This window comes from Pempheris klunzingeri, chromosome 16, assembly GCF_042242105.1.
Source record: "Pempheris klunzingeri isolate RE-2024b chromosome 16, fPemKlu1.hap1, whole genome shotgun sequence".
Classification (NCBI taxonomy): domain Eukaryota; kingdom Metazoa; phylum Chordata; class Actinopteri; order Acropomatiformes; family Pempheridae; genus Pempheris; species Pempheris klunzingeri.
In genome coordinates this window covers 7336705-7359814 of record NC_092027.1, presented here as the reverse complement: position 1 = coordinate 7359814, position 23110 = coordinate 7336705, and the positions used below count along the sequence as shown (strand labels likewise).

General features: G+C 41.7%; 2 protein-coding genes across 2 annotated transcripts; one reads left to right on the top strand and one right to left on the bottom strand.

The window, feature by feature from the left end:
• Nucleotides 1-8556: 8556 nt before the first annotated feature.
• On the bottom strand, nt 8557-12141 carry LOC139215819 (uncharacterized protein C20orf202). Its single transcript, XM_070846852.1, has 2 exons — nt 11930-12141; nt 8557-8856 (listed from the first exon to the last, which is right to left on the bottom strand). The coding sequence occupies exons 1-2, from the start codon at nt 12125-12127 to the stop codon at nt 8557-8559; spliced, it is 498 nt and encodes a 165-aa protein (XP_070702953.1). The 5' UTR covers nt 12128-12141.
• A 2691-nt stretch (nt 12142-14832) lies between these two features.
• Nucleotides 14833-22611, top strand: slc30a8 (solute carrier family 30 member 8). The gene is made up of 9 exons (XM_070846408.1): nt 14833-14906; nt 18019-18185; nt 18740-18886; nt 19413-19566; nt 19783-19949; nt 20187-20299; nt 21172-21277; nt 21410-21544; nt 21780-22611. Exons 1-9 carry the CDS (start codon nt 14833-14835, stop codon nt 21923-21925), a joined length of 1209 nt encoding a protein of 402 aa, XP_070702509.1. The 3' UTR covers nt 21926-22611.
• Nucleotides 22612-23110: the final 499 nt, after the last annotated feature.

The following is a 23110-nucleotide window of genomic DNA, read 5'->3' as shown; positions in this document are numbered from 1 at the left end:
CGTCTCAGCGCCTTCTCACCACAAGGGAAAGGGGAGAGGGGGAGGCGTCAGGGCCTGGAGAGAGGAAACAACACATAACAACATACAGAGTATGATTGAAATCACAGCACTGGGTAGGTATACAAAGCAAGACAGCTGGAAGGACACAGTCATTGTGTTGCCTCAGCTTTTGCAGGCAGACTCTTTGAACATGAAGACATGGTTGTTTGGCTAAAAAAGAGCTGTGACAGTAGTTCATAGCAGGGTGCAAGTTGATTAATGGAGATTTTTCTAAACTCTTGCTTGGTAAAGAAACAGGACTGCAGAGCCCTGCAGAATGTGGTGAGTGTACCATCATCTCAGCACTCTTACGAAGGACTCCCACCACTCCTGCAGTGGTGTCTTAAAACCAGCACTCAAAGACTCAGGAATATGGCAGTGCTTGATACTTTTAAAGTCTCAACCAAATTAGCTCAGTACCAAGTGGGATCAAAACTTCTCCAGTCAAACGACACCTGCGTTCAACCCTTTTTTCTATAGTGTTAGAATAACAAACAGTACAGATGGCATCATCAATAATTATAGTTCAGTAATATAATACACATGCTTCTGGCCCATTCTACTAGTACTGTTAACTTTTTGTATGTTAAGTACACTTTGATGCTAATTCCTTTAGAGAGTTACTAACCTTGGCATGCAGCAGTTAGGATATCATTTCCTGTCACATCGTCTTCTCGCACGATATTAACATGATTCCCCAAATTACTCATAATATTCAAAACTATGATGTTCCATTACTTTCATTTACTTTTTAATAGTTCTAATTTCATGGAAAGAATTCAATTGGATGTTAATAAATAGATATTCCAATACACCTTTTATAATTTCTATGCATGTTCAAGAACCTCTGGCTGCGTTATATTGAAGGAAATGTGGAAAAAATTGTGGATCACACACGTCTCTTGCTCAATAACTCAAGCGTTTTGGAAAACAGGAAATTGAGAATCTTTCACTAGTGACTGTTCCATTAGATCCTCTGTTATTCCTGCTGGGAGCTGTACATAAAGAGACATATTACAGATAATCTTATTGATTGCCAACAAGATGATTACTGTCAACTGGAAAGGTGTAAAACCACCGGATACACAGAATTAAACAGATCTACACGATGGAAAAGATGACCGCAAGTCTGCAAATAAAAACTGATAGTTTTGCTCAAAGGTGGAATTGTGTTAAAAGATAACTGAATGCCTGACATGGTATAAAGGTTGGTGTGACTGAACTGTGCTGTAACTGAATATTATGGAAATTATCTCTGTGGAGTTTGTCCGTCTCTACTGACAACACCAGTCCTCATATACAATGCCTTTCCTTTATTTGTATTTTTATTTGATTGATTTATCTATTGTTTCCTTTGTTTTTTTCCCCGATAGCTGTGTGGAGAGCTCTATGTCAGGGTATGTACTGTGGAAAATGGAAAATGTGGAAAATGAAAATAAAAATAAAAAAAAGGTTCTGATTTCAAATGACATCAAACTAATTGATAGGATGTTTTATTGAGACGTTCACATGTAAAAATCTAATTTAATTATTAGATACAAAACTATTATGGTTACACCTCATTGACATTTTTCCCATCACCCCCCAGATATTCTCTAAAAATTGATTAAAGCCAGACATTTTAGACTATGTCCTGAAAAATACTGCACGCAAATAATTGTAGTGAGCGTATTTTCAAAATCTAACCCTTTTCACCTCCTGTGACTCTGCATCCTCATATGGGGACATTACATTTTGGGTTGCCTAAACTTCATTCTGCTTGACTCGTGCCATCTAGTGCCATTTTTATGACTTTATACATCAACAGTGACAATGAACATGTCTGTACTTTGTCGCACACTGGCAGCTATGACATGTAAAGTGTTTCTGTGTTTACAGCTGAATGCTGGGGGGGTCTACGCTCCTGCTTTGTAGTAAGGAGCAGGGACAATTCAAAATGCTGTTATAAAAACATTTAGCAAATGCTGCAATTTTTGCTATTTGTTTTTTGCACAGCCGTGTTCAGTTTTATCGTGACACTACTGCCTTTCCAGTGTTACACAGTAAAATAAGCCCCCTGTCCCCATATGAGGACACCATATCAAAAACTACTTCCTGTTCAAAGGTAATGCTGTTTTTTTTTTTTTTTTTTTTGGTTTTTTTTTTACCTATCAGGTCCTAGTGATCCCAAATAGCTTGGAGAAATATGGATAAAAATAATAACAATAAAAAAGCGTCATGTCACTGACAAATAAACATCAATCCTTGACTATTCATGACATGTCCACACCTGCGGCGCTGTAACGTACCTGTGCGGTGTTATCGCTGTGAAAACATGACACAGAGACATGAGACAGCACCGTGGCACAAAGATGAAGCTGCTTTACTTCAGATTAACCACACAGGCTCTTCTCACCGCGGCTGTCACTAAAGGCAGAGGACCGACACATGTCCGGTACCCGGTACAGTGACCGTCCAGGCTCTCCTCTGTATCCCAACAGGTGATGGAGCAGCCAAGCTAGCGTTAGCATTAGCACCCACAAGCCTCCGCGTTTCTCCGCTGACACCAACACATTTAACCTAAACGGACCAAATCTCACCGTCACGTCAAGCACGAGCCTGAATTCACTCACCGGTTTGTCGTTTTCCTTTTCTTCTTCTTCTTTTTTTTCTCGCCGGCCGTGGTGTCGTTGCTGCCGCAGCAGCAGCTGGAGGTGGTGGCTGTTTTTCCAACCCTCCTCCGCCTAAAACAAACAAGATGGCGTCCCCCCTCTGTCTCCCTCTCTCCCTCTCTCCCTCTCTGTCTGTCTATCTGTCTCCCCCCTGGACGGGGTGAGAGCCTCAGCTGGATGCAGAGTGGTGCTGATGTGGGACAGAGAGGGGGGGGGGGGGGACAGAGGGATGCTGTTTACCTGTTAGAGGGAGACTACTAAATGGAACAGTACAGTTTTACTTCTAAGGCAGTTATGGCCAAAAAAAAAGTGTGAAATCTTCTTGCAGTTTGTACCAAAGTAGGAAGAAGCAGCTTCACCGTGTTTCGCTCTGACCCAGGGTGAAGTTATCTGACCTCAGGACGGACGACATGCGTGTAGGCCCTAAGCCAACAAACCATTCATAGATAACCAGCAACAACTTAAATTCACAGTATTTAAACTAAAACTTTAGTATGAGCACAAACACAGTTGGCCTAATTAAAGCAATAGTACTCCTGCAGAATGGGCCTTTTTTTATTAACAATATAAGATGTTTTGTGTGTGAAACATAAATCTATAAAAGAACTAACCATAGTGGAGTAAATAGGCTTCATAAACAAGTAAATGTTTCTTTTGTAATGTGGCGGAGAAGAAACATAAAGTTTTCTTATATTAGTTTCAGTTTGTCTACATGTTTCATATATTTCTTGGTAATCTCTTGTGTTGTTAAGCAGCTTTAAAAACTTTGTCTAAAAGTCCTCTGTAAATCTTACATTTGGCCTGATCCCACTCAGTATTTCCATGAGAACAGCATGAACAACAGTATTTCTGCTCATGTAACAGTGAACCAGCTCAGCTGACAGACGGCTGAGCGCTGCAGTCCCTCAGGCTGCCGGAGCAAAAATGAATCAGCAGCAAGGCTCTACACTTTGAAATCGAGTCTAGACGTCTTGTAAACTGATTTCAATTCCTTCCAGTTACAGTCTGCAGCCGGTCCTCTGCTCTCTACAGCGGTTTCCACGCCAGGAACACAAATTTAAAAGTGTCAGAAAGCTGGTCTACAAAGACAACATTGTTTTTTCTGCATGTCCTATTTTCTTCCGACAGTTTCTTTTAATGACACTCAAACTGCACCGGCTTTTGTTCCTTGTTTCCTCTCCTCTAAAACACAAACAAAACACATGAACAAACAAGAAAAAACACCGTCATACCATACTAACACACTTACATGTTTAATTGTTTAAATATTATTGTTATTCTCTATTTTTATGTAAAAATGCATGTAAAATTAAATAGTTATGTGGTTTAACCATTAAAGTATTGCAAGACTATCGTTGTGACATTCTTCAGGCGGCTCAATGTGCCACCAGGAGGCAGCAAAGTTGGCTGAAAGGTCACACAAAGTCCAGATAACACAGACAATAACATCAGCAGTGGATTTAGATGAAAGTCATATTAAATGTCAGGTGTAAAATTGTGGAGTTGAGGCTCCTCAGTGGAGAGAAAACTCATCAGACTGTCTTAAGTCTCGTCTTAAAATGTAAAGACGGGACTTAACTTTTCATCATCTCAAAACTTTAAAAGAAATGGTGCAAGTCTGATTGATGGAAGTTATCTGAAAAACAGCACATTTTTTTCAACTAATTTGCGACAGAAAATACTTTTTGCGGAAATTCTGCCTGGAGAACTTTTTCTATTAACATTAAGTGGAAAATGTTGTGCAGCCTCGTTATTCAGACTAATCTCTCAATAAAAACAATGAATACAGAACACTGAAACCACTCCACGTTTATGAATAGCTCTAAATAGTTTCAGTCCATCTGCTTTTAAACGTAACAAACCCTTCCACGTCCTGTTGTTCTGAAAAGAGTCCTGTTATTTGAGAACAAACATACTCCACTGGACAGAAATGGCTTCAAATTTAAACCCTCATCGTCTTGGGCGTAATTTAGAAATCCTGAATGCCTCCCTTTTCGGAGGCAATTTCTCCAAATCTCCGCATCTCTTTGACAAAAATACTTCTCTTCTCAATTCGAATGTATTTCAGGGACAAGCCTGGGTAGTTTATTTCCATGAAACGTGCTGCATTGCTAACTTTTTTTGCATCTCATGGTGCTTTAATGTTCCACTATGACATTGATATCACCGTCCCAACATACACAATTTGATAAAAGCAACTGGAGACGGGGTTCTTTAAGGATACCGCCGCTAAATCCCACCACCTGAGGCTCAGTCTGAGTTTGGCTTTGGCTTGTTTGTCCTCGTCATTGTTGTCACGCGTCGGCCTGCTTCCTTGACCTTCAAGACTGACGACCCAAATCCCTCCAACCTCTTCTCACGCTCCGCAGACCTCCGCGCAAATGGAGTCATAGCTCACGTCTTATGAGCTCTGACAAGTGCTCTCCCTCTCTGACACGCTCATCCATCCGTCTTTACTGATTCGCTTTATGACTGAATTGCAAATCAAAGCCATTCATTTAATTGTCAATGTGTGGAGCAGAACTTGGTTCAGAGTTTTTTAATAGGGTGTTGGACATCACAAGGTCTCACAACACACACACACACTCACACCGCTTCCTTTTGTTTCCTATGACATAGCACTTAAAGAGACCAAAACATTTCCCCAAAGTAAAGAATTACCTCAGGGGTAAAAAACTCTGTGCACTTGAAAGCATTGACTGAGTGTGATGTCTCCTCCAAATGAGCCCTCTCACTTCTCGCAGCCAGGCCCATAAGTCAGGCAGGAAAATACACTGGACCCCTGTCTCATCTCTATACAGAAGTCAGGGAGAAAACTGCTCACTGCTGCCAAAAACCGTCTCCACAACCCCACAGGGACTGGACTTAACTTGGGCACAAAGGGCCTGGTTATATTTCACCGTAGGATGGCCTTTGTGCCTCGGCCTAACACTGAGGCTGTGTCTCCCTCCTCGCCCAACCTGTCTGTCTCCTAAGCTGACAAGCAGGTCTTATTTAGGGAGAAGCACTGAAAAAAGTCCACTGGGGGTTTGATGGATTTTGTGTGTGTGTGCCTGCATGTACAGCACACATATACGCACACACACACACACACACACACACAAACCACAGGTTTACACTTTGTCCAAATGAGAGCTCACTCACAACACATTTCTCACACTGGAATTGTAAGGGGGCGGGATTGGCTGAGAAAAAGAAAGAGAGAAAGGGGGAAGAAAAAGGGGGGAGGGTGTGGTGGCGGTGGTTGGGGGGGTCTTTTCAGTTCTTTTTGGAGGCAACAATAGTCTTTGTCCAAGATCTTCCACCATTCTTATTAAGGTTACCAAAAGGAGGAGGAGGAGGAGGAGGAGGAGGAGATGGGGCATGCAGGCGGAGAGCAGTTTCTCCATAGTAACAATGACAAAACAAGCCAGTTCAACACCAGGCAGGCAAAAGGGATGATTGCAGCTGCTGAACTGAAGCACACAGACTTGTGCTGCGGAGTCCTGTTCACACAGGGGACGGAGGCAGACCAGTTTGGAGAGGATTCATAAAGTGGACTGGGAAAAAACGGAGAAGATTCCTAAAGTTTTATGAGGAAGTGAGCACCAGCCTGTCAGAGAAAGTGCTGGGAGGCAACACGTGCGGGGCCACACACTTACACCTGCCGGCACATTCGTACCCTCCCATCATGGACCGGGACAGCCACAGCGAGGACACTTTGTCGACCATGGTTCTGGAGAACATTAAAAACAAACTGATTCATGCCTTCAGGGCGACAGGGGAGCCCAGAGAAGATCCTCAGGACTCTGGCTCCACTGTCAGACCCGTCAGCATCGGCAGGAGTTACCAAGCCAACGAAGAGCTGCGGAGGGCACAGATAGATGGAGCGATAACCTGGCTGAGGTCTGAACTAGTAAGTTGACTGAAAGTTTTGACATTTTGTGCTTTTCCCCTCCAGTTTGCAACAGTTTTCATGTCCAGAAATGTCTCTGATTTATCTGTTGTTGATGTCAGTTTATTCATGTGGAGAACATTAGGGAGAAAGGACCAGTACCTCTGTGCCTCTGCATCAAAGTGTACACATTATGGCTTCAGACATGCTGATTCAGTGCTTTCATTGTTGTTATGCAGCTGGAGATGCGCTCACAGGACCTCCAGCTGGCTCAGACACTACTGGGACTCAACACAGAGATCCAAAGACTGAGGAGGGAGAGTTTCGGGGGTGTGGAAGTGGAGGGGGATGATCAGCAGTAACCGGCCCCAGTTGAGAGCCCCTTCTCTGGGGAAGACTGAAGAGGGAGAGCAGGTGGGAAAATGCTCTCACTGGAACACGGGGAGAACAAGGAACCGGCTCTGATGGAACTAAAAACTCCAAAGTTCAAACAGAAAAGATCAAATGTGTTTGCTTGTGAAAATGGCTCATTGTAATAAAATGTGTCATGGTAAACATAGGCACCAGTTGCATGTAAAGTAACTTGGGTAGAGGAAAAAGAAGGGCAAAGTGTGCCTCTTCTGTGTGATGCTGGCTTATTTTTTTTGTATTTCTTTTTAGATATTTTGCACTTAAGCAGAGTTGTGCTCAAGAAACCTGCTTGTACATGTTTTGGTTCTTTGTTAGGTCAAGAAAAAGACATTATAAATGTAAAAGTGAAACAGAAAATCACTTTTGTCACAATTCTTTGTTGACATGTTTTGTGTTTTGATAAGAAATAAACTGTGAACCATCAGTGACTTCATATCTTTATTGCGCTGGCATACTGCATAGCAGTACCTGTTTGAAATACAACTAAAAGTTCAGGTACGGTTAATAAATACGTCCAAGTCTCACTGCCAAACCGATCTGGCTTCAGCTATCTTTTCTACACATGTTGGTTCACTGTACTAACTGAGACGTCCTAATAATACTTTATCAAAGGGATATTTACGAGTATAGTCACAGACAGTGTCACCACACCAGAATGCTTCATCACTGCATGTGTACAATCCTGTTTGCAGTTACAGTCATAAAAGGTCACTGAGCTTCCTTCACACACACACACACACACACACACATGCAAACATTAAACTCTGTCAGGCTGCATTACGTTTCATCTACACAGAGAAGAAAACTTTCTCTCGCTCTCTGACACACACAACATGACACAAAGACAGCAATGGTTGCCTTCAGGTGGACGTTCAATACAGGACTTATGCCGTCCACTGTCACACAATGTATGTACTCACAAACAAAATACTTTATGGACATTCACTGTTTATGCTGAGAGTTAAGATGAAATGTCGAAACCACTTTCACATCTATGAGTAAAACATGAAGCTGCGCGTCGGCTTAGCATAAAGACTAAAAAGCAGGGGGAAACAACAGGCCTGGTTCTGTCTAGAGGCATCAAAATCTATCCACCAGAGCCTCTAAAGCTCACTCATAAACTCTCGCTGTATCTCGTTTGTTTCATCTGTACAAAAACTGAAATCAACCTTCAGATAGACTCACGCTTGCTGTTGCCTGTTTCCAAAAGGTCTTGCTTTCATTTACAGTATCATATTTTTGTTATGAAAATAGAATACAAAAGGATATATTGTGAGTTAAAGAAGCTGTTAGTGACATATTGAATTTTGTGTAAAGATTTGAATAAAAGTGACTCCTGCAGCAACTTTGTAAGCCAATGATAAGCCTACATGACACCACTATTTACATGCTTTTCTTTTCTCTTTCCTCAGCTCAGCTCATCCTCTTATCTAGCTTCTCTCTGAAAAAGAAAAATACAGAGAGGGAAGTACATTTATGGTGGGAAATTGCACATTTATTCATCATGCTCCACCTTGGCTGTCTTAGAGGAGAGTAAGAAGTTGAGGAGAGACTTCAAAAGCTGAATTTCTTCTAGTAATTTCAAGGCACAGAGCTTCTCCTGCTGAACGCCCTCTTCGATAAAACTCCTGAGTGACGGGGCGGAGGCTTCTTCCAGAAGGAAATGGAAATGCCCACCTCCCCTGAGCTGGAGTAGATGCTGCTGCTTCCTCTTTCGCTCTCAGAGTCCCAGTAGCTGCCGTCCTCTTCCTCCTCCGCTTCCTCCTCGTCTGTGTCCTCCTCTGGCTCCTCCTCAGACAACTCCTGCTTGAGCTCCTGGATGCCTGAGTGAAGCTCCATCAGCTGCCGGATCAAAGCTTGGTCCTGGGATCGCATCTCCATCTACACACATAAAAGACATGTTTGGTTCTTGGTTCTTAGATACTTATTTGATAGACAGAGAGTAAAACAGACACACAGGCCCAAATATCACATGATGAAGGGGGAAGAAATAATCAGTAAAGAGCTCTTTCTTGCTTTTTCTCCATGAGACTCCTTCCTAATCAAGCTGTGAGTGAAACCGCAGCCATTTCATTTGAGCGTTGCCTTCTTTCAAATGCAAATGCATCTTTCTACCGTTCTCTTTCTTTCTTTTTTTTTTTTTTTTTTATGAGAGGCTGTCTAATTGCTGGCATTGTAAAATAAGATATTCAGAATTCCCCCAACTTTAGAGTCCAAGTTTGTCCTAAGGATTGAGGAATGTCCCACACAAAAAACCCTCTGGGCCGATCTGCATTTCTTTTCTCTGTTAATTACGGCACCAGGCTGAGACTGGGCTCCCACTGAAAGATGCTGGTTTTACCGCCTTTGTCAGCAGTTGGAGGAATGAGAGAAGAAACGTGAACTTTTATTCTTTAAAAGAGTTGGAGACGTGGGTACAAACACCAACTCTTTTCAAATAATGCACTGAAAAGTGTGTGTGTGTGTGTGTCTGTGTGTGTCTCCATCTGTGTGTGTGCCCTTTTCTTTTCTAATCCATTGCAAACCGTCCAGACCAAAACGTCTAAATCAAGCAGCTTTGAGTGCTCAATAAATCAGCGGCCGTCTTTCTAGCTCTTAAAGTATTTCTTTTTCTATAAGAACACATGAACACAGCACCTTGGGATTTGATTAGAGGTGAGGGTGGCTGTGCTGAGTTGCAGCTCCACTTTAATTGCATCGTGAACGGCAGCCAGAGAAGCTGGATCTCTCTCACAAGTGACAAAAACCTCAGCTAGTTAACTAGTGGTCAGTGTGAAGTGGAAATAATTGGTTCTTTTGGGTGTGTATTTGAAAAACAAGAACCACAGATAGAGTAGTCGAATTTTTACTACACCGTCTCTGTGATCAAAATTTCACTAAAGTAAAATATCACATTTTATGATGATTTTATGACGTTATTCCCACACGGTTAAATGAGGCAGTGGATCTACTTGTTGTGACAGTGAAACAAAACTTTTCCTTGCACGCACGAATTTGATGCTCAGGAAAAGATCTAAACATTTACATTTTTATGATATCTGAGCAAACTTAATCTACCTATGAATGTCATCTGATATGATCAAAAAGTCCAAAAAAGACAAAAGAACTTTGAGGTGAAACTTCTTCCTGCTGTTTTCAAGGTCAAGAATTAACCTTGAAACTCAACAGCCAACATGGAAAAGAAGCTCATAAAAGTTTTAATTTGAACATCTACATTATGACCAGGCAAACTCCATCTGCTGATGAAGATCATGTGATGTGATTCAAAAGCTCCAGAACAGCAACCAAGTGGATCTTGAACTTTATACTGGAAATTTAAAGGTCTAAATGGTTGCCCTGAGGGACTCCCTTACAACGTGAAGTCTCTCAGTCTTAAGAAGACTTAAAGTTAAAACACTGAGGAAATTCAGGTATCGTCATTTACAGCTGTGTTCTTATCAAACCAAACGGGGCCGTCTGTGTTTTTACTGGCTGTTTTGTCCAGCACCGACTCAGACACGTGGTTTCTCCTTCTCTGTGTGCTCAGGACATTCGTTACCATGACGAGCAGCCCGGATGAATGCACTAAACGCTGAGTGATATATTAAGCCGTGACAATGAGCCTTACACAGTTGCTCACAGAGGTGCAAACAGACACACACATAAACACCCTTGGACACATAAAAACACACACACACACACAGCCAGCGCCTTTGACTGAGGACGATGGTTTAAAAGGGGTTGACATTGTAACAACATGACCTATGTGCATCTTGGGAACAAAAAGGCAATAACTTGGGCTCACCACAGAAAAACATTCACAACAACCCAGGAGGTCATTTTGTTGGGGTGACAAACGACTCGACCTTTGGCACAACAGACAATAAAATGCTTTTATATTATTATTATCATTATTTCACTTGGGCTGAAAGATTCGGGTCACAACATAATAGAAACAGCAGTGGAGGAACAAATATTCAAATAGTTTTCCAAGCAGCAACCACACCACAAAGTAAAAAATACTCAGTTTAAAGTTAAAGTTTTGCATTCAAACTTTTACTATATAAAAGTAAAAGTATTGCCAGCAAAAAGTGCTTAAAGTGAAACTATGTATTTTTCGCTGAAGAGACTATGTGATGACAATAAAAGCTAAAACATAACAGTAGCACGAGTAGAGAAAACTGTCAGCTCAGTGAACTGGTTCACTTATGTCGGCTATATAGCGATGACATCACGCTAAAGGTGGCTAATATTAGCTAAAAGTACCTGTCACAAGATACTGGTCATACAAGTTAGGCAGCAATTGTATTGAATTGAGCAAGGGTGTGCTCATGAATTCAACTTTTCATTTGCAAAATACATAAATGGTTATCAATCTATTCTAAAATTCGAATATCATAATATTAAGTCTCATTTCTAATTATTAAAGGTAAAAGTGTTCATGATGCACAACCCTGTGTCAGAGTGTCAGATTATGGAGCCACCGCGGTCCTGAAAGTGGATATTTTTACTTAACACACAATAGTTATTGTAATCTACAACTTATTGTCTTGTGTAACAAGATAATGATTCGTTTTTTTTTTTTACTGACTTCAAGGTCTCTTTTATTAGTTCTGTATTTGATACATCTTTACTGTTCTAATTAGTGCATGGTGGCCTCACATAACACCTTAGTGGGTATTGAGGGAAGTTAATCTATAATATTGCATCATATTTTGATTTAATCACGTTTTGTATGCAAAATCCAACTATTGACTATAGCTGTTAGATAAATGTACTTTTTAACTAAAAGGTACAATATGAGATGCAGTGGATTAGAAGTTTAAAGTAACATAAATACTCCTCAGATACACCTCAAAAGTGTCCTGAAGCACAATACTTGAGTAAATGTACTTGCTACAGAAAAACACAGTCATGTAGACGTTGTGTAAAATGTACAAAGGTGAGTGTAACTTCACCAGAACTCCAGTCTTACCAGTTCCCTTCGCAGCCAGGCCAGTGCGCTCTCTATGTCCAGTTTCCTGCCTCCCTCTCCAGCTGTGCGTCCTTCACTGAGGCGGTCCGTCCTGCTCCAAGGGTCCCTGCATGCACTCTGTCCTGCTGGTTTACAATCATCAAAGCTGGAGGTCTTGCAGGAGAAGTCCCGCAGTCTGGTTAGGACCACTTCCATCATGTTAGGTCAGTGATATCCTCTATTTTGTCTAACTGGGTTCCTTCTAGACCCTCTGCTGTGTCTTGCGTCGCTCTCAGCTGTAGTGCAGATGCAGCCTCGTCTGATCTCTCTGTATACTCTCCGTTATGAGATCCCTTGCAGTTCTGACGACTTATGAGGAACTCACTCTCTCTTTCTCTCTTTGGTTCACACTCCTGTCCCCCCCCCTCCTCAGCACCATCACCATCACCACCACCTCCACCCTCTGCTCTCTCTTTTCTTGCTGTCTGTCTCTCAAACATCACACCCCGGCTCACTGGAGCGTGAATGTGACAGAGCAGGTCTGACGTCAGTGCATTGTCCAGATGCCTGACCGGGAGTTGTTTACCACTTTTGGGGCCTTTATCACACACACACACACACACACACACACACACACACACACACACAGTGATCATTAGGATGGAGATGTGGGGAGGGGGAGGCTGGTTACCTTGGCGACAGAAGTTGTGTATCTTTAAAAATACTGGCGCTTACTAATGACCTGTTGTTTTGTCTGTATGAAGGGGGACGCGGGGAGCGGAGAACATATGTATGCACACGTACACACTCACAGACACACAACCAGGCGCTATATTGTGAGTAGCGCTCTTATGATCTAATGAGTGGACCCGTTGCAAGGTCAGGATCTTAAGAACAGTGTGAACAGCCATGTGTAACTAACCCTTCTCGTGCCATTTTCCCCTCGCTCTGCAGCCCCTGGCAACCCCACTGGACCACCTATTCACACACACACACACAAAAATGCCTTGGCAAACCAAACACAGGCCCTACTTTCTGGAGTCCACAGACGGCATCAACCAAAAAAGCCCCCGATGCATTGACGGGCTATTTTTAGAGTCAAACTGAGTCCACTTTTAGACCTCTTCAAGAAAACAAACGTCACGACTCTCAAAAGGGATGAAAAAGCTGCCTTCTAGTCTAATGTTCCCCAGTGCTGCTTTCAAAGGGACTGAAGAGCACTGATGTAAGTTGTATGAGCTGTAACGTCACCAGCTGCTTTGCGAATGAGTGAATATGTATAACTGGCAACTAAAGACACATTTTTTCACTTTGTCTCTATTTAAATCTATATCACCCTTGTTATTAAATGAAATGTGTGAAAACCTAACCCTGTCTGGTTTGGGAGGGAAAAGGGGGGGGGGGGGGGGGGGGGGGGGGGGGTTGTCCTCATCCATCTGAGGCATCACATGTGTTTCCAGCAGTCTGCCACAATCAAATCAGATTAAAATGATGTAAAACACAGACATTTTCACCATGTGTATTTGTCAAAGTCTGCAACCAGTTGAAAGCCAAAACACACAGAAAGATGTTGGTCCAAAAGTAAAAATGTATAAATGAGAAATAACAACAATGACTAATCACTGCCACTAGCTTTCTGGATTTTAAAGACCCCCTCCCTGCATCACTGTCCTCCTCTCATGACAGATGTCTGTCACACTGGGCTGCTGTAGGTGGCTCATTGTCGCCACCTTCTGGTACATTTTGGGACCGAATGTTAACAACTGCTGCTCTCAGCGCTGTAGAGATTATTTAACAATTCAGCATGAGCACCGTTTGTTCTTTTTTAGCAGATTTCCCCACAGCCTAAGCTTGGAAAACATTATAATTACTCATGCATGTGCGCTATTCCACCCCACACTTGTGGACGTTTAATATTTCACCAGGATTGGTTTCCTTGTGATGCCACAAATGCATGCCTTTAGACACACGTGCTCCGGTAGATGAACATGACAACAGACTGAAACACTTTTCAAAAGCCCGAAGAAGAGCAACAAGAAATAGGAATTAAGTTTGGAAAAACCGAAATAGTAGTTTTCTTTAAGTTGAATTAGCACTTTAAAGCTGAAGATCAAATATCTCAGATAAGTCACCATAGAAATACAACAAAAACACCCTCTAATTACTAAAAAGACACCAGTTTTGCTAACGATGTTAGTAAAATCAGAGGGGAGCAGGTGTGTCACAGCTTTAGGACCAAACTCATGCCATTAAAGATGTTATTTAAGCCGAGATGAGGAAGGACATGTGATGATACGCACGGAAGGAGCGCACGGCACTGAGCTTGATTGTGTAACCTCAGAGTGCCGGCTGGACAAGGGAGGTGGGCGGGTCCTGAAGGAGTTCAGCAATTTTGGCTGACTGATGAGCAAAATGCCCGATTTTAATAACCACTGGACACTTAAACGCCAAACGACCGCTCAAAGGTGGATTCATTTTTATCAGCTGTTTGGGCTGCATTTATGAAAACATGAACTTGTTTCAGGGCCTTGGCAGGTGCTCCCCCCTCACCAATCTTTCTGATGGGATGTTTGGTGTCTTTATCCCATTTTGGGTCCTTCCTGCTCTCCTTGTCTGTCACCACTCAGCTCCTGGGGCCATGCATTTGCACACGGTGCAGACGGCAGCAGTCACAAGGCTGCATCAAATATTCAGCTGTTTGCACCCTGGATGGTTTAATACGATGATCAGCGGCTGGTCAACACCTCTGAGAGGAGATCACAAGAAAAAAGAATTAAGTTTAGATTAACAGAACTATTAGTTTTCTTTAAGGCACTCACTATTACAGTGTTTTATTTTTTTTTTTAAGTTTTAGTTTCAGCTTGGGGCATTTTTTTTTTTCCACTTTGAGGATTTTCTTTTTGGTTTATTTTCTCCAAGACGTCATGTTCAAAAGGAAGGACGAGGAGACTGTTCCCCTGATTTCAGAAGTGAGGAACAAATACACCTCTGAGGGAAGGTAAAGTTTTATTCTTACATTTACGCTCCTAAATTTGAGTCAAACTGGAACAGATGCGCATGCAGCTGCAAGAATTTCTTTCTTTTAAGGTCACCTGGAGTCATCCGGTGAGTTTTAGTGACAGAAATCATTCAGTTTGTCAAACCTCTGGGGTGGTTGTGCCGGAGGGGTGGGGGTTGTCTTTGCTCTCGTTACCTTGTTTTTGTGGATTACTGGTTTTTCCACACGGGACTGGTGTGTGTCTGCTGGGATCAGCGGTGCGCAAACGTCCTCATAGATCATATTTCTCTCAATGCATCCAAAGCATAGAGTCGATCGGCACCTCCCCGCCCCCTTTTGTGGGTGTAAGCAAACGACTTAAAATGTAAAATACCCGCACAAAACCAAACCAACTAGAAAACCACCTGGATGAAATCACTTTAGAAATTACCTGAAGTCACCATAGCAGGCAAATATTCACTCTACAGAATCAAGGTGGTCAATATGATCAGTTAGGAATCCCATTCAGTGGAGAGATGTCCCACATGATCACCTGTTTTTAACCCTATTGGGTCTCCAGGTTTGTAAATGATCACATACTTTACTTTAAAGTTCTGTTCTACTAACAATATGATAGCTAGTTTTAGCCTATAAGTTAAAGGTCCCATATTATGAAAAATGCACTTTTAATGTCTTTTAAGCATAAATGTGTCCTTGTGTCTACAGACAGCCAAACTGTGAGGAAAGGCTGTCCTGTCCTTTCTCTGCCTCTCCTGCTCCATCTCTCACCAAATGTGTGTGAAAACGCATTGTTGAGATTTGGCTCCCCTTATGATGTCAGAAGGGGATGCCCTGCCCTTTGTCAGCCGACTGTCCCCGTTCACTGAAAACCCCCTGAATCCATCTCGCTGTCCTCCATTGTTTTTTTTCTCACTAACACCACCATGTAAACCAATAGATATAAGTATTCATTTTAAAATGGACATAATATAGGACCTTTGAGGTTAGCTTATGTTAAATGAATGCAAGTAACATTGGTTTGGCTTTGTGCCCCTTAAATAAGCTAAGCTAATACGTGGTCAAAAAACACATGTGACTGGATTCACATGTAGCGTTAGCATGCAGTTTAGAGACATAAAACCCTTCTATCAGGATCGTTTTCCAGACATGGCGGGGGGACCAATCAGAGATCAGCAATGTGGAGTTTAATCGTGGTGCAACCAACTACACAGGATCCCTTTATCATCGCATTAATGATCTAAATTGGCTTGTTTAATTGTATAAGCTATTGCTGTCTGTGAGACACCCATAACCCTTCCCCCAAAAAGGGGCGTGGTGTTGAGAGCCACAACTGTTTGGTAACTGATTGGTAATGAAATACATAGCTGTCCTAATAAATGCCTCTTTGTATAGTTTTCATAACTATGACAAATCATACCTGACTGGTTCCACTTTGGAGTCATTTTAAACGTTGCTTGCTGTTGCGGAAATAGTTGAAAACAGGAAGGAAGCAAGCTGCTCTTACTGTCAATGTCTATTTCTAGTAAATTAATACTATTATTCTTCTGAGTCTTGTTTGAACAAATATTTGTCACGTAGAAGAAACATTCACCTCTTTAAATGTAAGAAATGATTTTATTACGGGATTCGAACTCATGCCATTGTGGGGGGAAAAAAATGGCCGTCAGGTGACTCTCTTTCGCTGTAGGTCGTAAAACTAGTCAAACAGCACACAGCCAGCCCTCTCTTTAAGACAAAAGGCAGTCAGATTATTACATTCAGCTGACGGTCACCAGCTAACATGGTCACTTGATAGTCTGAAACACTAACACTGCTTCTTATCCGTGATGGAGAGGTCAAGATGTAGACTCACGAGCATGTGTGCACAAATGCAAACTTAGTGGCTCTGCTCCTGATCCATTCTGCCCTATTTTTAATAAATGGGTTTCATGAAATATTCAAAGAACCCCAAAGCTATAAAGACTGAGCTATTTATGTACCCAACCTTTGAGACCTCGTAGGACTGACATTAGATAACAAGAATGGCTGTTATTTGTCTGTGTATGTTCAGTTTAGTTTGAAATGGTCTTGAGTGTCCAGTATGATGTGTTTATTGCATGAAAGAGCAGTTGGTGCTACACACATGACCAGCTGATCATGATCATCTGACCAGTTTATGTTGACACCTCTGTGTACATGTTTTACATACAGTATGTGCTATTTACATTTCATTGGCCTTGTTCCATTTAGTTATTTGTCTGTATCACTGATGCTGATATTGTTCATGTCTTTGTGTGTCCCACATGTGTTGTGTTTGCTTCTGTCTTTAATTTCCTTTTTTTTTTCATTAAGAGGCACACGGTACAGCATTGTGATGTCATTTTCCATTAGTGTTTGTTCCTGTTGAAACTAAACCCGGAATTACCTCTATGTGTGCAAATACTTGTATCCTGTAACGGGGGTAAACACCTTTAAGTCAGTCAATACTGGTGAAGCTCTGAGTATCTTCTGCTAAGTTATCCGCTAGTTTTCATGCTGTTGCCTCCTGCTTCTTCCTCAGGTTGTGTCTAGGTGATCTGGTTCTAGTTGGTTCTGCCGGTGACTTTAAGACAGTCAGGATGACTAAACACTCTCTGAAGAGATTTTCTGAAGCTCAAAATCTTCATTTCTATCTCAAAATAAACACCCTTCATATAACGGTGCTCAAAAATTAGACTTTAAATTCCACTTTAGTTTTATTTATTTATATATATATATATATATATATATATATATATATATATTCCGTTTTTTTGTTTTTGCAGATAAAATTCTACTTCAGTCATTCCCCTTCTATTAATCTGCAGCTATACTGTATCTGGAAGCAGGCTGATTGACACTGTAAATGCAACAAAAAGACTACAAGCTATTAAAGTGAAAGAGATTAATGTTACTCGTCGCACTTAAATAAAATCAGCAAGTGATCTGAAGACGACACTTTAATAAATCAAGCAAAGAAATATAAGAAATGAAAATTGTTGCACCTTAAACAAATGTTAAAGTCAGTCAGACTTGTGAAATAAGGTTACTGAACTACATGTTGTTATCTGCTGTCACTTCACTGCACTTACTCTGATTTTTACTGACCGTCCAGCGTGCTCAACAAGGAGGCATCGCAGATAAACGGCACCGATGGCATCAAGCACTGCCACGACAACAGCCATGCACAGGAGGATCGCGAGAGGGAGAAGAAAACTGCCAGGAAGAGGTTGTATGTGGCCTCTGTCATCTGCCTGATTTTCATGATCGGTGAAATCATTGGTGAGCCTTTCTGTGTTTCTCACTTTCTTTCATCCTTAATCCATAAATTGCCGTTTTCTGTTTGTTTTCATATTTCCATGCCCAGTGCATTTTCCATTCCAAGATTACTGTACAAGTGTAAATCTGACGCCTCCTCAGTCTGTAACACCTGATAATTAGCTGTAGTTTTGCTGGTCATTTTGTTCACTTATTCACATACTTCTCCATCTCACACTTTTCTCCTCTTTATCACCTTTTCTACCAGTCTTGACCTTTGTCGTTCCACTGCCTTTGTCTCCTTTCACTTCCTCTGCTTCTCCTCTCTTTCAAATACTTCCTTATTTTTACCCAAAATGTCCTTCCATAAGTTCCTGATGAATTTAAATGGCTTTTTTCCTCTAGAACCACCATCAGGTTGACACATTTAGTTTTAAGTGAAATCAACTATTGGATGCATTGTTGAATTTTCGTTTCATTCATTTATTTTTAACTTCTTCCTACACGAGTATAAATGTTGCATTTGAGCAGTACAACAGTATGATATCAATGTTCGTTTATGGTGTCTCTTTCTGCAGGTGGGTATTTTGCGGGCAGTCTTGCGGTGATGACAGACGCTGCCCACCTGCTGGTGGACTTCACCAGCTTCATCATCAGCCTGTTATCCCTCTGGCTCTCTTCCAGACCCGCCACACACAAGCTCAATTATGGCTGGCATCGTGCAGGTACAATATTGACAACATTTGTCAATCTGTGGCTGCTGTCCGATTTTAAAGCTGCGCCATAAACAGTTGTCCTATGATATTTAATTTACCAACACTTAAACCTCTTATTCAGTCATTTTTGTTTAAATCAATCGTTGGATGATTTCATGATAAGAATGGATGGATGCAAGATTTACTACCTTGTTTTTATTGATTTTTTTAGTGGCTTTGCATGGGCAACATATTTCTTGCAAAGGAGCAGGGACTTACAGTTTTTTGAAGATCTTTAAAAACTTACATGGACAAGCTGCTGTTTTTACAACTTGTTGCTCAACTCCTATTGATTTCATTTGTCCTTTCCTTATTTTGCACCCCTGTTTTCTTAACCAATAATTTTCAACACTCTCAATAGTCGAACCTGTTCTCTGAAGTGTATTCTGAATTTCCATCAATTTTCAGGTTTGGGTCCAAATAACTGTTATCTAGGACACCTTTCAGTCCGTATTTGACCACATTTATTTTCCTCTTCATCTCTTCACCCATGCAGAGATCCTGGGTGCACTGCTGTCAATTTTCACCATCTGGCTGGTAACAGGAGTGTTGGTTTATCTGGCTGTGGAGCGCCTCATCAGCAATGACTACACCATCGAGGGCACTGTCATGCTCATTACCTCGGGTTGTGCTGTGCTGGCTAATATTATGTAAGTGAAAAACACACTGAGTTATCGTTTGTACAGCTTGGATCTGCGCACAGTGCACCTTTTTGAGTATTTATGACGTAATTAAAGCCAGTACAGAGAGGAGGGCAATCCTAAATCCAGATCGATGGGCTCTTGAAGATGTTTGCGTTGTATGTTGTTAAAACGCCTTGTACCTCAGAGCTGATTAGTTTCATACTTTGCTCTTGCTCTCAAAAGCATGGCTGTCACCCTTCACGACTCCGGTCATGGCCACAGCCACGGTGGTCTCAGCTCGCACGGGCACGGCCACAGTCACAAGAAAGGAAAAGGACAGCGTCAGACCGCAAACCACAGCCACTCAAATGGTGACAATGTAGATGTGGAGCAAAACGGAGTCGATCATGGTATGTTCGCTGTATACAAGTCATTCTCCTTAAGTGTGATTAGCAGTGGCCATGAAACAATGAAAGATTAACTGTTCAATTCCCCGTGCACCGTATTCTGCAGTATGACTGAGTATGCACTATGGGGGGAATTACAATCCATTAGGACTGTAATGAACTATAATCCAGTGTATAATCATCTTCAGAGTGTGGATCTTACTGAACTGCTTGTCTATTTTTTATTTATTTATTTTCTAGGGCGGAGGGCTAAGCAAGCCAACGCTAGCGTGCGAGCGGCCTTCGTCCACGTGGTGGGAGATCTTCTCCAGAGCATCAGCGTGCTTGTCAGCGCCATCATTATCTTCTTCAAGGTTAGGAGCCTCACTAGCTGTGCACCAAGTGTGGGGAGTCTTACAGAGTGAAGGCTAAGAACGTAACGCTTGATCAGGGCAATAAACTATCAGGCATCACATGTTGGTTTTGGACTTCACTTAGGTTGATTTTCTTTTTTTTTTTTTAGAATTAAGATCATTGTATATTTGATTTAAATTATCAGAAATCATTTATTTGCTATAGTACTTGGCTTGTTCGTGCGACACAGCGCACAACAGCGAGGCAAGATGGTCAAGATGATTAATATATCTAGGTTGTGATTATCATCAGTGTTTGGGCTTAACTCTGCTTTGCTGTTGCATGTATACTGCCGCAGTACACAGCACTGTAGCTCTCATTCATTAATTCCTGAATTATATTTAGCTTCTAACCTTCCACCGCTCTGTATTCTCAGTGCTAAAACACTCTCACCTTTGAGGAATGTCGAACAGCACAAGGCTGTGGCTGTTTGCAGCAGGAAAGATGATGCCATATTTTCTGTCCACGTGCTGTTTTGTTGTGTCTGTCTGCAAAATGCTCAAAGATTTCGGTGTGCAGCAGATCCTCTCCTCAGGCGGTCATTACTGCGAAATTATGAGCTTCTCCTACATTACAGATACTAAGTTAATTGTCTCGGCCCCGTGTCCCATTGTATTTTACAGTTTGTTCCTTTCCTCTAGGCAGCCATTACTGAAAATAAAATACTTAAGGATGCTTTATCTGCATCCTTTGATGCCATGGCCATGTTTTGAATAAAAGTCTGCAAAGACTTTGTGCTCTTTGAGAAATACAAAACTTGAAAATAGTACACTACACTACAGCACCAATTACCTGATAATACTTAATTTTCTGTGTTATTTGTTTCTTTCAGCCAGAATATAAGATTGCTGACCCCATCTGCACCTTCCTCTTCTCCATATTTGTCTTGTGCACCACCTTCACCATCATGAAGGATATTCTCACTGTCCTGATGGAAGGTAAAGCTCTCACTCCCTGGAACTGAAAACAACAGCAACAGCTTTCTGCTTCACTCTATCTGACTCCCTATCAAAGTCTTACCACCAATTGACACACCACCTTTTCTTTTTTATTTTTCATCAATGACGCAGGTACTCCCTCAGGGGTGAGGTACAGTGAGGTGCGTGATGGTCTGCTGGCAGTGAAAGGAGTGACAGCGGTCCACAACCTGCACATCTGGGCCCTCACCATGAACCAGGCTGTGCTGTCTGCACACGTAGCCATCGGTGAGAAAAGACTTCCATACTAAAATGCAAACATATTCTCTTGTGAACCTGTGAACTGTCTGCTTGATTCAGCCATATTTTACTTTTTAAATTGGAGCCACTTGTAACCGTATATCACTAATGAGTCAAAACACAGTGAGTGGGTGAATGAAGTGTACATTATTTTCCTTAAACAATGACAAAGATATACAATATAAACACATTATTTTCTTCCCTTGTCTTCTCTCCTCCACAGATGAGTCAGTGGATGCTCAAACTGTCCTCAGAGAAATGACACAGGCTTGTTTCTCCTCCTACAACTTCCACTCTGTTACGATTCAAATGGAGCGACAGGCCGACCTGAAGCCTGGATGCACCCTCTGTGAGGACCCCAAGATATAGCAGCCTGCCTAAATTCTTATTCTGATCCCAGCAGAATAAGGCCAAGCTGTGCTTTAGCTGCTGTGAAATCTGGTGACAACAACATGAAGTTGTTCTGTCTGCTCGTGGGACCCTGAGGTCTTATGTTTTACTGTGACATTAATGCCAAAGTCACATCACTGTGTTTTAAGTGCCTTTGTGTTGACGTGTTAATAATGAAATAGCAATCAGGATGTGCCTGAATGAAAGGCAGGCTTGCTCATGACTGAAATGATTTTAGACGAAAATTTCTTTCCTCATCCTTCTCCCATGTGAATTTTAAATTGTGTCTGAAGCGTTAATATTCATGGGCTGTTTTTTGCATTTAGCTGTATTCATGTTGCAATAGAAATCATAATGCACTGTATAAAGTAAATGTTCATCTTTTCTGATTCCATACAAGATCAAGTGTGTTGGGTAAGTCCTTATTTTTATTATCTATTTTCTATTCACCATCCTAAACACATTTTAACTACTGTGTTTACCTCGTGAACTTGTGTGAAGCATTCAGACCGATGCTAACGTACGGTTTGTTTGAGCATTAACCTAAGACAGAGGATACAGCCATGGGCATTTGCACACAGTCTGGCATGTAAATGGAGATCAATAGATATTTCTAAGTGTGAACTTTTACACCAGCAACCTCAAAAGTACTGTCTGTGGAGAGCATCAAGTGTATTTTAATACATGATCAAAATTCCTTTGTACAGTTCTAAGGTACGATCTGAAACAAATTATTCAATAAAATTTTCATTTTTCAAACGCTGTTTAATGAGTCTTGCTTTCAAAGCCTGATTTACAATCTCAAAGTCTTTCATGATGAAGCACTGTTTCCGTTTAACCCCTTACTGCCAACACCAGCTCCTCTGTTGCTGGGCAACGAGCTCAAAAATGGATCCATTGTATTAAAGGGCACCTTGATCCCTGTTAACAGACCACCACCTCCTTGACTTTAAACACGTTTGTGTGATTTTTAATGAACCTGGACTGTCATTTGGGGTGCCAGGGGCCTCTGACACGTTACTGACCCATGTGTTTACGGCTGGTTTGAGTCTGACCTTCCTCTATTCCGCTGTTTCCTGCAGTAAGAGCAATGGGTGTCCTGAGCTACTGTATCATGGTCAAGGGCATCATTAATAACAACTGACACAGAGCTGGCTGGTGCCC